The sequence below is a fragment of the Trichosurus vulpecula genome, chromosome 2 (assembly GCF_011100635.1).
Source record: "Trichosurus vulpecula isolate mTriVul1 chromosome 2, mTriVul1.pri, whole genome shotgun sequence".
Classification (NCBI taxonomy): domain Eukaryota; kingdom Metazoa; phylum Chordata; class Mammalia; order Diprotodontia; family Phalangeridae; genus Trichosurus; species Trichosurus vulpecula.
In genome coordinates this window covers 321131487-321146279 of record NC_050574.1, presented here as the reverse complement: position 1 = coordinate 321146279, position 14793 = coordinate 321131487, and the positions used below count along the sequence as shown (strand labels likewise).

At 40.9% G+C, this 14793-nt stretch overlaps 1 protein-coding gene across 1 annotated transcript in view; it reads left to right on the top strand.

Moving 5' to 3' along the window:
• Positions 1 to 14793, top strand: part of ESYT3 (extended synaptotagmin 3) — an 88407-nt gene that overhangs the window by 50079 nt on the left and 23535 nt on the right. Inside the window, exons 9-11 of the mRNA XM_036746803.1 lie at positions 8478 to 8648; positions 12158 to 12240; positions 13637 to 13685. Coding sequence (XP_036602698.1) covers positions 8478 to 8648; positions 12158 to 12240; positions 13637 to 13685 — 303 coding nt within the window. The remainder of the gene's footprint in view (positions 1 to 8477; positions 8649 to 12157; positions 12241 to 13636; positions 13686 to 14793) is intronic.

Here is a 14793-nt window from a genome sequence, read left to right as displayed (position 1 = left end):
GGGGAAGCTGGACATGGTTTCTCCATGTGAAAATTGGGAAGACCCCCTTTTTTGTTCCTTCCTTCATGCGATTTACATAAGACAATGGAGGAGAAAAGCTCCTTCGCAAAGAAGGAAAAGTACTTTTTCCTTTTTAAAATTTTATTGCTATTTTTTGTTCTTCTATCACCTTTATTCCCCAGATATGTCCCTCCATTCTTTCCTGCGTAGAGAGCCATCTATTGTAAAGAAAAATGGACAAAAAGAAAACAAAAAGCAGTGGAGCAAAACTAACCAGCCACATCAACTGCATCTCACAGTGTGTGCAGTGTTCCACACTCATAGTCCCCCACTTCTGCAAACAGTGGAGGGAGATGGGTTTTGGCCTCTCTTCTTTTCCAGGCCAAGCTTGATCACTACAATTACAGAATTCAAATTTATTTTTTCTTTTACATTGTTGTAACCATATATGTGGTTTTCCTGGTTCTGCTTTCTTCATTTGCATCAGTCCATATAAATTTTTCCATGCTTCTATGGATTGGAAGCCACCCTTTAACCTAGAGGGCTTTTTTATTACATGGCCAGAGAGAGGCCTTTCTTTGGGTAGTCATTTGTTGTTCAGTTATTCATGTCCAACTCTTTGTGACCCCATTTTCTTGGCAAAGATACTAGAATCGTTTGCCATTTCCTTCTGCAGTTAATTATATAGATGAGGAAACTGAGCCAGACAGGTTAAGTGACTTGACCAGGGTCACACAGCTAGTAAGTACCTGAGGCTGGATTTGAAATCAGGTCCTACACTCTATCCCACTGTGCCACCTTGCTGTTCCCTTGCATAGTCATACTGGTATGTAAACCTATCCTTTTCTGGCCCCTCTGATCTGCCAGCAGACATACCTAAGAAAAGAATCTAGTGGCTTCCCACTCAGGGGGCTCTGTTTGGTTCACTACGTAGTCAGATTTTACTAGGTGAGAAGCACAGCACACCTGGGCAGAAAAGGAATGAGGAAATGTCTCACTGAGCCTTAAGTTCAATCTCAACTTTCTTCCCTTTGTTGGCTGTACCTCCTTGTTGAGAGGTTGGGAGCTCTGACCCTTGGAGCTACTTTAAGCATCCTTACACATCCTCAGGTTTGCTTTCATTAGTCCAGCTCCGGTTTTCTCATTCAATACCTTTCCCTTGGCAAATATCTCTTTTAATCTCCCTTGCTGCTCTAAAGCTACTATTTGTTTTTTTCAATGCTCTATTTACCTTCTCTCAGTCTCATTGGCTGCTTTATTTGTCCTTCTCAGGGAATTTCTTTCTAGCTGCTTTATTTGCCCTTCTCAGGGAGTTTCCTTCTAGTGGCATCTGTATTCTTAATGGACAGCCTTCTTGTTTATGCCACCTGGCTCTTTGGCCACCATTTCGCCCACTTTAAAACAACTCATTGAGATGCTTCACCCTCCTCTCCGTTCTCCCAGGTCTAAAGCTCAAGGACATGGTGACATAATGGAAAGAGTGCTAGATTTGTTGTCACAAGATCTGGTTGTGAATCTTGCCATTTGCTGGCTATCTTGCACTGATCAAGCAGCATCACCTTTCTGTGTCTCAGTTTCCTTTTTGGTAACATGAAGGGTAACACGGACAAGGTAACCTCTAATGTCTCCTCCAACTTGAACATTTCTTGAGTATTTGTGAATATGGTTGAAGTTGAAGCACAGGACAACCTAGGTGAGATGAGGTCCCTAATTTGAAAGGGGGAATTGGTCCAGCTGCCTTAGAAGAGGTTTGTCACCTCCTAACCCAACAAGGTCATCCAATCAGATTCACTTAAACCAGGGAAATTCAACAGCCATCAGCATACAACTGCTTATTAAACATCATAATACTACTCTTTGTTATTTTGTGTAACAGACATCAAAAGAAAATTGACAACTTAGATTTTTAAAAAACTTAAGAGGAATATTTTGAAGAACTAACAGATTTAAACTAAAACTTCAAATTTACAGTTCTAACAATTGAGCTTAAATTCAGTTCTTCAATGTATTCTTGAGATAATCATTATCAGTATAACTTTTCTATATGTCTTCATTCTATGTAACTCTTTTTTAAATATATATTTAATATTTTATTTTTCCCATTATATGTAAAAACATTTTTTTTAATTTTTTTAAATTTAAATTTTAAATTTTGAATTTCAAATTCTCTCTTCTTCTCTTTCCTCCCCTCTCATTGAGATGGCAAACAATTAACAATTAAGAAGCAATTAGATTAAAATGTATCAAGTCCAACGTAGGGTAGCAAGTTAGTGTCCCGCTAACAATGGGAAATCATTTCAGGCAGCTAAGAATCACAGGCGACAGAGTGCCAAGCCTGGAGACAGGAAGACTTGTCTTCTTGAGTTCAAACCTGGCCTCAGACCCCTACTAGCTGTGTGACCCTCAGCAAGTCACTTAACGCTTTTTGCCTCGATTTCCTCATCTGTAAAATGAGCTGGAGGAGGAAATGGTAAACTACTCCAGTATCTTTGCCAAGAAAACCACAAATAGAGTTGCAAAGAGTTGGATACAACTGAAACAACTGAAGAACAACCAATTTCCCACTACAATGCCCATCTTACCTATCCAGAATTGATTCTCATTCATCTGTGACATGCCACACTCAGTCTGCATTACTTACTGCATTTAGTTCAAGATCTTAAGCCCGGAAGAGGACGATATAATAACATTGGTGTCTTCCAGAACTGAAATCTGTCTCTGTGTTTCTACATATAGCTGTACAACCTCAAATAAGTTTAACCATGCCTGTCATTTTTTAAAGTTAAATTTTTTTTCAATTGGCAAAAATCTGTATTTTCTCCCTCCCACCCACTCACTCTAGTTGAGAAAGAAAGAAAAATAAAACTCCTGTTACAAACATGTGTAGTCAAGCAGAACAAATTACCACTTGTCGTTTTTCCTTGTGGATAGAGGAGCAGCTGTGGATATGTGATATATTCCACCTCTTTCCCGTCAAACATGTAACCTCTACAACAAAAAAGCCCAGTTTCAATCTTGCCTTTGACATTTGCTGTGTAAAACATAGGCAAGATATCCTGAACCAATTAGGAATACTCAAAAAAGATTATATCCTTGGACCCAATGAAAAGTGTTTTTTTAATGTAGCTGTGTAGCCACTTTGATAAAGATTTCTCTTTATTTAATAAGAAAAATAGTTAAGGCCATAGTTCCAATCTGTATCTTAGAAAGACCACTGTTTGGAACCATGTGACTGAAGCATCACTGCCACCTCGTGGTAGTTTACCCTTACTGCAGGCAAAATTATCTAGGAAGAAATAAACCACCACTGGGATTTTTTTTTTTTTGGAGGGGGTAAGGTAGGACAATTGGGGTTAAATGACTTGCCAGATTTAACTCAGCTCCTCCTGACTCCAGGGCCAGTGCTCTACTCACTGCACCACCTAGCTGCCCCTACTGGGATTTTGTTAGTCATGAAAGCGATGCCACAATGGTTTATAATAAAGGTCTCCTAACTAAATCAGCCTTTTGATACTGCATCTTCAGTGTACTTCTGCCTGGTAGGACAAATGAGGAAAATAAATAGAATTGACTGATTTAAAAAGAAACTGAATCAGTTGGTTAGAAAAGTATTAGGGGAAAATAGCCAGTCTGGGCTATTACTAGCCAAACATTCCACTCAGTGGGGTTCCCTTCACTCAAATAATAGACATTCTATCTGAAAGCAATAGAAAAGCCTGCAGGGAGCCCCCCCCCCAATCATTCTTTTTGCTACTAGAGTGGTGAAAGATTGAATTTGATTCAAATGAAAAAATATTCATTTGGCACCTCCTATGCATAAGACACTGAATTTAAGCTGGACCTTGGATAGGAAGCATTTAGATCAGTATAGAAAATGGGGAACAAGATCCCTTTAAGGAGAAAAAGTGAAACAAGGAAAAAACCTTGGAAATACAACGTAATGGTATCAGTAATGATGGTGGATGTGTATATACCACTTTGAGATAAAAAAAAATTTAATATACCTTTTTTGATTTGATGGGCAGCTAGGTGGTACAATGGCTAGAGTGCCAGGCCTGGAGTCAAGAAAACTCATCTCCCTGAGTTCAAATCCAGCCTCAGACACTTACTAGCAGTGTGACCCTGGGCAAGTCACTTGTTTGCCTCAGTTCTTCAACTGTAAAATGAGCTGGAGAAGTATCTTTGCCAAGAAAACCCCAAATGGAATCATGAAGAGTCAGACATGAACACAACTGGACATTTGATTTGATGATCACAACAACCCTGTGAACTAGATACTACAAGTATTTGCCCTGTTTTGCAGATGAGGAAACTGAGTCTCAAATTACATAACTGCTTCACCCAACTATTAAGTATCTAAGGCAGAATTTGAACCTAGGCCCCCTCTACTTCATAGTTTTTTTTTTTTCACTCTAATGAATGCATATCAGTATCCTTTTCTCTCTTTTATTAGTTACATTTTGATTAGAATCTCACTGATACGGTCAGGAAAATATCCTAGCCATTTGAAATTTAGGAATTTTATCTTTATCTCGTTAACAACCAATTTGGAGTCTGTAGCCTCCTATGCAGCGATTATAGTGACATCTATACTTTTTAGGGGAGGCTAGTTGAGATTTAGATATGTTGAATTTGAAGCTATTCAAATGGAAATGGCCAGTGGGTGCTGAAATCATAGGAAGTTATAATTAGAGGCCATCTGGTCTACCTCCTCCATACAAAAGAGGAAACTGAGACATAGAAAGGTTAAGTAAGCTTTCCAAGGGAGCAATTATGAAGAAAAGAGGGCAGAGGACTAAAGACTGAACTTTGGGGTGTACCTGTTTAGGGGTCTGGAAGAGAAAGACTGGCAGCAAAGGAGTCAGAGTGGAAGGAGAGCTAGAAGAATATAATGTCATAGAGAAGAAGAGAGAAAGAGCTTTAAAAAAAAGAGAGAGTAGTCAGCAGTGTAAAATGAGAAAAGGAAAGCGCAGTTGTCATCATGTGGTTGGGATGGACAACATGGTTGGTACGTATTTGTTGTTCGGTCATTTCAGTCATGTCCAACTCTTCATGGCTCCATTTGGGGTTTTCTTCGCAAAGGTACTGGAGTGCTTCGTCATTTGTTTCTCCAGCTCATTTTACAGATGAGGGAGGAACTGAGGCAAAAGTTAAGTAACTTGCCCAGTGTCACATAGCTAGCGTCTGAGGCCAGATTTGAACTTAGGAATATCAGTCTTCCTGATGTCAGGATGAGCATTCTATCCACTGCGCCACCTAGCTGTCCCTGATATGCATTATTCCTTTCAAAAGTTTGGCAGTAAACGGAGAAAAACTAGTTAATATTGAAGTAGATGAAATAAAGCAAAGATTTTTCTTTCAAACAGGAAAAACCCTTGAATGTTTGAAGGCAGGTGGGAAGGACCAAAGGACCAATAATATCTGTTTTAGGAATATAAATTTGCATTGTGTGTTTTGTCTACTATAAGAGACCTCTGAGGAAAAATTCAGGCCTCCTCAATGGTTGAGTCTGCATCCTACAGGGAGACTATGGTAGATTCTCTCCTACAGCTCCCTTGGAGGATACCAGAAGGCTTCCAGGAGATATAATATATCATCATAGTTCTCAAAAGGGTTTGTAAACCAATACTCTACTGTTCAAAACAAGGAAAGTCTGGAAGGGGCTAAGACACTGTTTTGGTGTTAGACTGACTTCCTTCTCTACATTAGGGGCCTTTGACTTAAGGTAACCCAAAGACACATGGAGAACTAACAGACTAACAGCCAAGGAAGCTTTAGAAAAACTGAGCTCTGAGAGAACTTTGTAGAATTTCTGGGAATAGTCACTTAACAGTAGGAGCTGGGAGAGAGGATAAAGCCACTGGGATATAACAGAGCAATTGAGAGCCCAGGACATTAGATCAAGGGAAGACACCACTAGGACATAGTTTTTCAATCCATCTACCCACGCACTCCCAGAAGCACATGGGTCAAAGGATCAGGGTTTCAAGGGAAATAATCGTGAGAATCAATAAATTAAGGGAAAGGGGGCCCCCAGTATGACCATTTGAGAACAATAGGCCATCCCCAGTCACCAGGAGCAGTCCAAGTGCTTACCATTGGTGAGAAATCTAAGGGATGTCATACTAGGGAAAATCTTGTGAACCATCCCAAAAAAGAAAGAGAAAAATGGACTGCTTCTACCTCTCTCTCATTAAATAGAGCAGGGGTTCTTAAATACTTTTGTGTCATGGATTCCTTTAGAAGTCTGGTAAAGTCTGTGGAACCCCTTCTCATGATAATGGTTTTTAAATGCATATAATAAAATGAATAGAATTACAAAAGAAAAAATTATATTGAAATCATACTTTTATGGTATGGTACTTTTAAAACCCAAATTTATAGACCTTAAAAACTCCTGTTAAAAGGGAAATCACAAAAATTTTAATTTTTAAAAATTTTGAGAAGTCTACATTGTACAGAGAATAACATTTACTCCTCAGAAAGCCCTAAAAGAACCAGGAACTGTAGATTAGGTCTTTCTCAGAGTACCAGAAACTAAGTCTCCAAACCCTTGGATTTCATCATACATGTGACTTAGAAAAGAGCATTAAGGCAACCCATCAGTCAGTCAATAAGCATCTATAAAGTGCCTACAATGTGTCTGGCACAGTGCTAAGGATACTAAGAAGGGTGAAAGATAACTCTGATGGAGTCAATTGGACCAGAACCTGTCTCTAACCTGTGGGTGGCCAGAGCCAAACAAAGCAGGCTAGAGACAAGAGAGTCGGGAATCAAACTGAAGTTTAATTAATTTCAGAGTGAGGAAAATGCTTGCAAGTAGAAGTCAGCCTGAGGAGGGCTTGACATAACAGGGGTAGGGCTTATAAGACTGAAAAATCACGAAAAGGCAGAATCCAACACAGTCATTGATAGGTCTTGAGTAAACCATTCCCACAGCAGGCCCATGCATGCAGACAATTTGGGGACAATACAGGCATTCTCAGGTCCTATGAGAACAGTCTCCAAGTTATTAGAATAGGTGAACCTTGTGATTGTCTCAAGTTGCAGGGGTCATTGAGCCTTGTGATCATTCAGCAGAGTACAGAACCAGAGATAGCATAGCAGGAACAAGAGTGCAGTCCCTGATTTGGTTCACTTAGCAGTTACAGGTATAGAAATTCAGGAATTGTTAGCCTTTCAGGAGACTTTGATTGATCACTTTCTGCTACAGCATATTAGCCACTTCTGGCTTTCATGTCCCTGGGAAATAGGGTACACATATCAAAGCAATACAAAAAATTATATGATTTTGCCAGAGGGTGAGATCATCCAGAGGGTGAATACAAAGGATTGGTATGCCAAGCTCAGGGCACAGCTTGCTTGCTGAGCATTAGCTCTGGAAAACAGGGTGTTTCCTAGTATCTTGACAAGTTTATAGTTTAGTGGGAGACACAACATGAAAACTACGGACAAGTAAGTTATATACAGGATAAACTGGAAATAATCAACAGAGGGAAAGGATTAATGTAAGGATGATCAGGAAAGATTTCTCATAGAAGGTGAGATTTTAGCTGGGATTTAAAGGAAGCCAGGAAAGTCAAGAGAATTCTAGGCATAGGGGACAGCCAGTGAAAATTCTTGGGAAAAAAAAAACCAAGCATATATTAAGCATTTATATTTTGCTAATTCTTAGATTTTTACATTAAGGTAGTAAATCCCCCTTTGCATTAGAAGGATAATAACCATTATGACTCTTTCATATTGTAGTGAGAAATGTGTCCTATTTTCAACCCACTTATTGGCTAGTAAACATAAAGAATGATATTCAACCTGCAGGAAACCCAAACATAATAATTTTTTCTTTCATTTTTCTATTCGTGTCTAACTCTTTATGATCTTATTCAGGGTTTTCTTGGCAAAGATACTGGAGAGGTTTGCCATTTCCTTTTCCAGTTCATTTTACAGATATGGAACTGAGGCAAACAGGGTCAAGTAACGTGACCAGGGTCACACAACTAGTAGATTTCTGAGGCCAGATTTGAATACAGGAAGATGATTCTTCCTGATTCTGGGCCTGGTGCTCTATACATTGTATGACCTAATTGTGCCAAAGTATAAATATAGAATATATAATCATGGAGTCATATAATATTAGATCTGGAAGATTTTACAGAAATGATCTAGTACAATCTCTTCATTTTATAAGTGAGGAAACTGAGGCATAGAAAGCTAAAATGATTTGCCCACTATGTGATATATTAAATAAGTTAAATAAGTGTTAAATTTAAAGTCCTGAAACATGCCCCAGATAACAGCAGAGATACGCTAGAGGTGCTGGGAGAGAAGCCACCTGAGTTTAAAATCTTGCTGTGTTTTAACCACCTACAGATATTTGAAAATTGACTGTCATAAGAATCAAATGCTGGAAGATACTTCCTAATTGCTTTGTTGTTTGAGAGTTTCTGTCAACTTGGTGTGGGGGTGCTGTTTTTCAGGGAGTTATCAGAGTTCACTTGGTGGAGGCTGAGAAACTAGAACGAAAAGATGGTTTCCTGGGGTTGAAAGGCAAGTCAGATCCATATGCCCTGGTGACTATCGGCCTCCAAAATTTCCGGAGCAAGACTGTGTACAGGAACTTGAACCCTACCTGGAATGAAGTTTTTGAGGTAAGAGCATCCTCAGAATCTCACCTTTTAATCTCATACTTTAATCTTAGGTCTGACTCTGTCTTTCCAGCTCTGTGTCTTTCTACCTCTCAAAGGACAATCTTACTGTGCAGGGAACGCCTACCCCCTAGAAAAAATGTAGGTGAAGTTTGCTTAGGATTCCTTCTTCCTCTCTCCCTTCCCCCTCCCGCCTCTCGCATGTTCCTGATGCCCTTATGTGATCCCCTATCTAATAATTATAGTAATAGCTGACATTTATATGGCACCTATGATGTGCCAGGCACTATGCTAAATTCTTTACAAATACAATCTCATTTGATCCTCATAACAATCCTGATTGATAATGGACATTATCAACCCCATTTTGCAAATGAGGAAACTGAGGCTAACAGAGGTTAAGTGACTTACAAAATGTCACATAGTAAATGTCCAAGGATGTATTTGAACTCAGGTCTTCTAGACTTCAGATTTGGTGCTATATCCACTGTGTCACCTAGCTTTCCCAGTGTTTCCCAGAGGATGGCCCTTTCTGAGTTGCATTTCATATTTTGGAACACTCCCAGATTTTTTTTTGGAAGTCCTTAACCCTGTCCACACCCCGCTGTCCTCATAACTTTCCTAACTTATATTTAATAGCCTCGGGGTTCTGACGTCTGCTTTTCAATGCCATGGCTAATTAATTTGATTGAACCTAATGCTGGTGTGTTAAGTGGAGAAGGTTATCCTTTCCTCCTGCAGTATTTGTACTTTACAGTGATTTCTGCTTTTGTCCCTAACCCAGAGAAATTGGACTAGGTGTCCTCTGAAGTCCTAGCCAGCTCTAAATCTATGAATTTGTGTTAAGAATTTCTGACCAGAGAGAAAGGTGGTGACAAGTAGGTCAGGAATAATCCTTGACAGAATTGTGAAGTAGATAAAATTTACTTTCATTGTCCCCTGTCTCCCCCTTTTTATTTTTATTAATTCTTTGGACCCTCCTGGTTCCACCTACTTCTAATACTTGGTGCCCTACTCACCATCAAAGGATGTGATGCCTGTGATCTGTAATTTATAGGATAACTTTCATAGAGACTCACAGAGCAATAAGCAGCCTTGAGAGTCTGTCTGGTTCTGTCCTATCCTTTCATGAGGCTGATTGGCCAGCCCATCCAAGAGAAAGCTTGGTGTTCTCTTGCTGAAGAACTTCACCACCTCCCTCAGCCATCCAAACCACCTTCAAACCCTGAGAGTGAAGGAGTTCTTTCATGACCAACCCAAAGCTTTCCTGCCTAAAGGGAGTTTCAGTTAGTAGGAGACCCAGGAGGATTTTCTAATATCAGGACTTCACTTCACTGGATGAATGGGACTGCTGGCTGGCCTTCGGTCAATCTGACCAGGTGGCTATGTTGTCTTTTCCAGAGGCAGGAGTAGGACAGTGTATCATGAAGTATTGATATAGGGCCAAAGTATCAAGGTACTTTAGAACCAACATTTGGAGAGGACCCAAGGGGGCAGGTTTGCCAATCACTTTGAGCATCGAAAGCTGGCACAAGGAAGAGTGTGGGAATAGGGGTCATTGCACAATACTGGGCTGGGTGTTGACAAAGCTATTGTATGGCCATAGACTTGGCTTTATTTTTTCCTCATGCTCTGTGGGAATATCAAACGTCTAGAGGACACCAGCACTCTATCCCTTAAATCCTTTTAGCCCTTCCCTCAGGAATTTTTGCATTTTAAGCCTCTTCTCTTATTGTGGAATGAGAGCTGTTATGTGACTGGTGGGAGAGCCAAGCAATATTTTGTGAGGCAGAGAACCCTCTCTGACTGAAATCCAAGGGTGCAGGACCTTATGCAATGCAAGAAACATTCAAATGCCTACTACATTCTGGGCACTGAGCTAGTTCATGGGGATACGAAGTTGAAAGTCAACAGTCCCCCCCACTCTCAAGGAGTAGATAATCTATAGAACAAGATTGAGAACAAGACACAAATAGACATGATACAAGCTAGAATGTGCTTGGGGCTAAGCAGAGATCCAGACAAGTCAAGTCAATAAGCTTTAGAACTATGAGCAGAAACAAAGACAGTCTCTGCCTTCAAGGAGCTTATATTCTGAAACAATAATACATAAAAAGAAGCTGAAAGTGTATAGAAGGTGGGGATGGTAGAGAAGGAATAGACAATCAGGAGTGTAGCCTAGAGAGAAACGAAGACATGGCTCATCTGGTGGTTTTCCTTAAAATGGAGGTTCTGAGAGGAACTAGCTAATCAGGAAGGGACTGCAGGGTAGTCTGTACTTCCAGCGTAAGAAGTCCACAGACAGAGTGAATTTCCAGGGTGTGGCATGTTAAAGAAAATTAAGAGACTCAGGAATGGAGCCTCTCTTGTCAAAGAACAAGTTATTTTGATCTCACTGGAGGGAAAGGGGCAGGATTTGGATGCATAAGGCAATTTGGGACTTCTATTAGAGTATGCTATTAGGGGTTCTACCTACTTTGCCTGTGTGGGGCAAGTCCTGCCTGCCTGTGGGTTTGTGAGGCTTCTCCCTCCTCCCACTCAGCAGATCTTGATCACTGGGGAGATCAGCAACACAGAGAACGATTGCAAATTAATCTTTTGGAAGCTACTATTCCCTTTGTCTTCTGTGAATCTCCTATCACCTGATAGATGTCACCATCATCAGAATTTCTGATCTAAAATCATAAAATGTTAAGGCTGGAAGGTACCTTAGACATGATAAGATCACAGAGCAAGAGCTGAGAGGTCATCTAAGGTCCCCTGACCCCCATTTGGCAGAAGAAACTGAGACCCGGAGAGAAGATAAATGTCCCAAGTTCAGGTAGCTAGTTGGTGATTATCCTTCCTCCTTGTTAAGATGACTATGACCCTTTTGGATATGCTCCCTTGGAAAAAGGGGAGAGTTTGGTTACCCAATACCTCTCCCTCTCCGCCCATAGCCTACTTTCTCCAGAAATAGGAACACTCCTTTTCTTTCCTCTTGTCTTTGTCATTTCTTCCCTATTCTCAGCCAGGATGGGAATCTCCTTGAGAGCAATGGGACATGGACATAGGGACCTGAGAGAAAATCTGTATAATGAAGAAATAGAACTGGCTGGTCCCTAAGGCTTCCGCCAGCTCTAAATCACATGATCTCACTTTTCTGGGGGGAAGTTACCTGACAGCAGTTACCTGAGCCCTAGACATTCCTACTAGTACCTGACATGAGATGTAGGGTACCAAGCTTTGGGGAAAGAATCTTGGTTGCCCTCAGCTGTCTTTCCAAGAAGAGATTATCTCCATATACTTAGTAAAGCCCACAAACCTTTTGTGAATAAGCCAAAATAAAACCAAAACCAGGTAAACCAAAATGGTATAAGTATGAATGATGAGGACTGCTGTTAGGCATGTGAGTAGGGGGTGGGGGAAGGTGAAATCTATTTTCCTTCCACTTACCAGGAAAGTTGCTGCAAATCCTAAGGATATACCATCTACCCACTGCATTGCCAAGGAAACTTTTTCTCTTTCTGAAGTTTATAGTTTATGAAGTCCCGGGGCAGGACCTGGAAGTGGATTTGTATGATGAAGATACAGATAAAGATGACTTTCTGGGCAGGTGAGGATAACGATGGAGTGGGCCTACAATGGCAGGCTTCCTTTAATTAGGCTAACTACCACTTCAAGGGTACCAGGCTATCGGACTGAGGAGCTCAGGGACGTAGATTCCTGTTGCCCTCCTCCACCATTAGAAAACTGTACCATATGTGAGGCCTGCTGATTTTACTTGTAGTCTCAGCTACTGGGCTGGTGGATTGATTGAATCTGGGAGTTCTGGGATGCATAAGGGCTAAAGCTAATCAAGTGTCTGTGCTAAATCTGCCACCAATATGACAAACCAACAGGAGGAAGGAGGCCACCAGCCTGTCTAAAGAGGGGCAGATGGGCCCAGGTTGGCAGGGCAAAATTTCCATGATGCTCAGCAGTCCCTTTTGGGGGGCCCCTGTACTTCTAGCTTGAACAAGATAGGAAGACCTCATCTCAAAAAATAAATAAATTAAAAAATCCAACCCTATAACCTTCAACTCCTGGGACATTTCACATGTCTCTGGTAACCTGTTCTCTGCCTCCAAAGTATATTGACTCAAAAAAAATGTAAAACAAAAAAAACCCTAAGGTAATTATCCCCTAGTTTTCTAGACCTCAGTTTCCTCATCTGTAGAATGAGGGAGGACTAGGCAGCTTCTAAGCTTCCTTCTAGCTCTTAGTCTATGATCCCACCCCCCCACCCATATGCATCCATGCTACGTGAGAGACTCTTGCTTGGTTCAAATGAATGGTGCTTCTGGCCTCATAGAAGACCTGCTTCCTTGATGCCTGTGGTCTTAGGAGTGCAGCCAACCCAGCAATTCTTTGCCAAGCCCACTTATACATGAGGACTACTGTGTGAATTTAAATGAATATTTGCATGAAACTTACCTGGGCTTTTATTTCACAAGCATATTTGAAGATAAAATGTGACCCCTTTGCAAAATTACTTTAGCATAGTCCTTTGTACCTTCTCACACTTCCCTCATTTTTTTTATTTGTTCAGTTGTTTTTCAGTCATATCCAACTCTTTGTGACCCCATCTGGGTGTGTTTGGGGTTTGGGGTTTGTCTGGATTTTTTTTGGCAAAGATTTCTTGGCAAAAAGTGGTTTGCCATTTCCTTCTCCAGCTCATTTTACAAATGGGGAACTGAGTCAAACAGTTAAATGACTTGCCTAAGGTCACACAGCTAGTAAGTTTCTGAGGCTGTATTTGAACTCATGAAAATGAGTCTTCCTGATTCCAATCTCAGTACTCTAGTTGCTACACCACCTAGCTGCAGTCTTCCCTCACTGCAATCAGCCAAAGGCAGAAAGTGAGGAATGGGTGGATCAGTAGTGAAGAGAAGCTGGCATTTTAAGGGGGAAATGGCCAAGGCCCTCTAGGAGCCTGAAATAGATCACCAAAGTTCCTTTTTGTCTTCCAGCCTCCAAATCAACCTTGGAGATGTCATGAAAAACAGTGTGGTGGATGAGGTAAAGTCTTTGTCTTGGGACTCATGGTATGACTCAGAATAAGGACAGGCCAGCAGCCCAGAGATAAATAACCTTCCCCCCTGCCCCGGGCTCTTGTGACCCTCCAATCTGACAGTGGATGTAATCTTGCAACTGGGTTATGGGGATGGGCCCCAGTCACTTCAGTTTAACTGGCATGACCCTTTTTGCTGAGACAGACAGACATGGTGCCCCTATGTCTTATAAGGACATTTCTATTACAGATGGGTGCAAAGGGTTCTTAACCTAGGTTGCATGAACTTTTAAAAAATGTTTTGATAACTTTTTCAATATAATTGGGTTCTTTGGTAATCTTATGTGTTTTATGTATTTAAAAACATTCTGAGGAGTTAAAAGATTGCCAAAGGGGTACACAGCACACACATACACAAAAATTAAACTCTGCTTTAGCAGAAATCTCATTCGGACAATCTCTCTCTCTCTCTCTCTCTCTCTCTCTCTCTCTCTCTCTCTCTCTCTCTCTCTCTCTCCCTCTCTCTCCCTCTCTCTCCCCCTCTCTCCCCCTCTCTCCCCCTCTCTCCCTCCCTCTCCCCCTCTCTGCCTCCCTCTCTCCGTCCATCCCCCTCCCCCTCTCTGCCTCCCTCCCTCCCTCTCTCTTTTTTTTTAAGTTTGAGTTCCAAATTCTTTCCTTTTCACCTCCCCCACCACCACCCACCATTGAGAAGGCAAGCAATAGTATATCGATTATAAATGTGAAATCATGCAAAATATATTTCCATATTAGTCATGTTGCAAAAAGGAAAAACGTTACAAGAAAGTGAAACAATTACCCTTCAATCTGCATTCAGAGTTCATCTGTTTTCTTTCTCTGGAGGTGGAGAGCATTTTTCATTATGAGTCCTTTGGAATTGTCCTGGATCATTGTATTGATCAGAGTAACAGGGACCATTCTTGAGTCTTGAGAAGAGATAGTCAAATAGTTGTCATATTACATAGGGAAACTAAGACTTAAAGAAGTGACTTGCCTATGGCCACACTGGTAGTAAGTGAGACAGGATTCAAACACAGGTCTCTGACTCTCAATCCAGTTTTTATTCTACTGCACCATACTGCCTGTGTAGAGATCCAA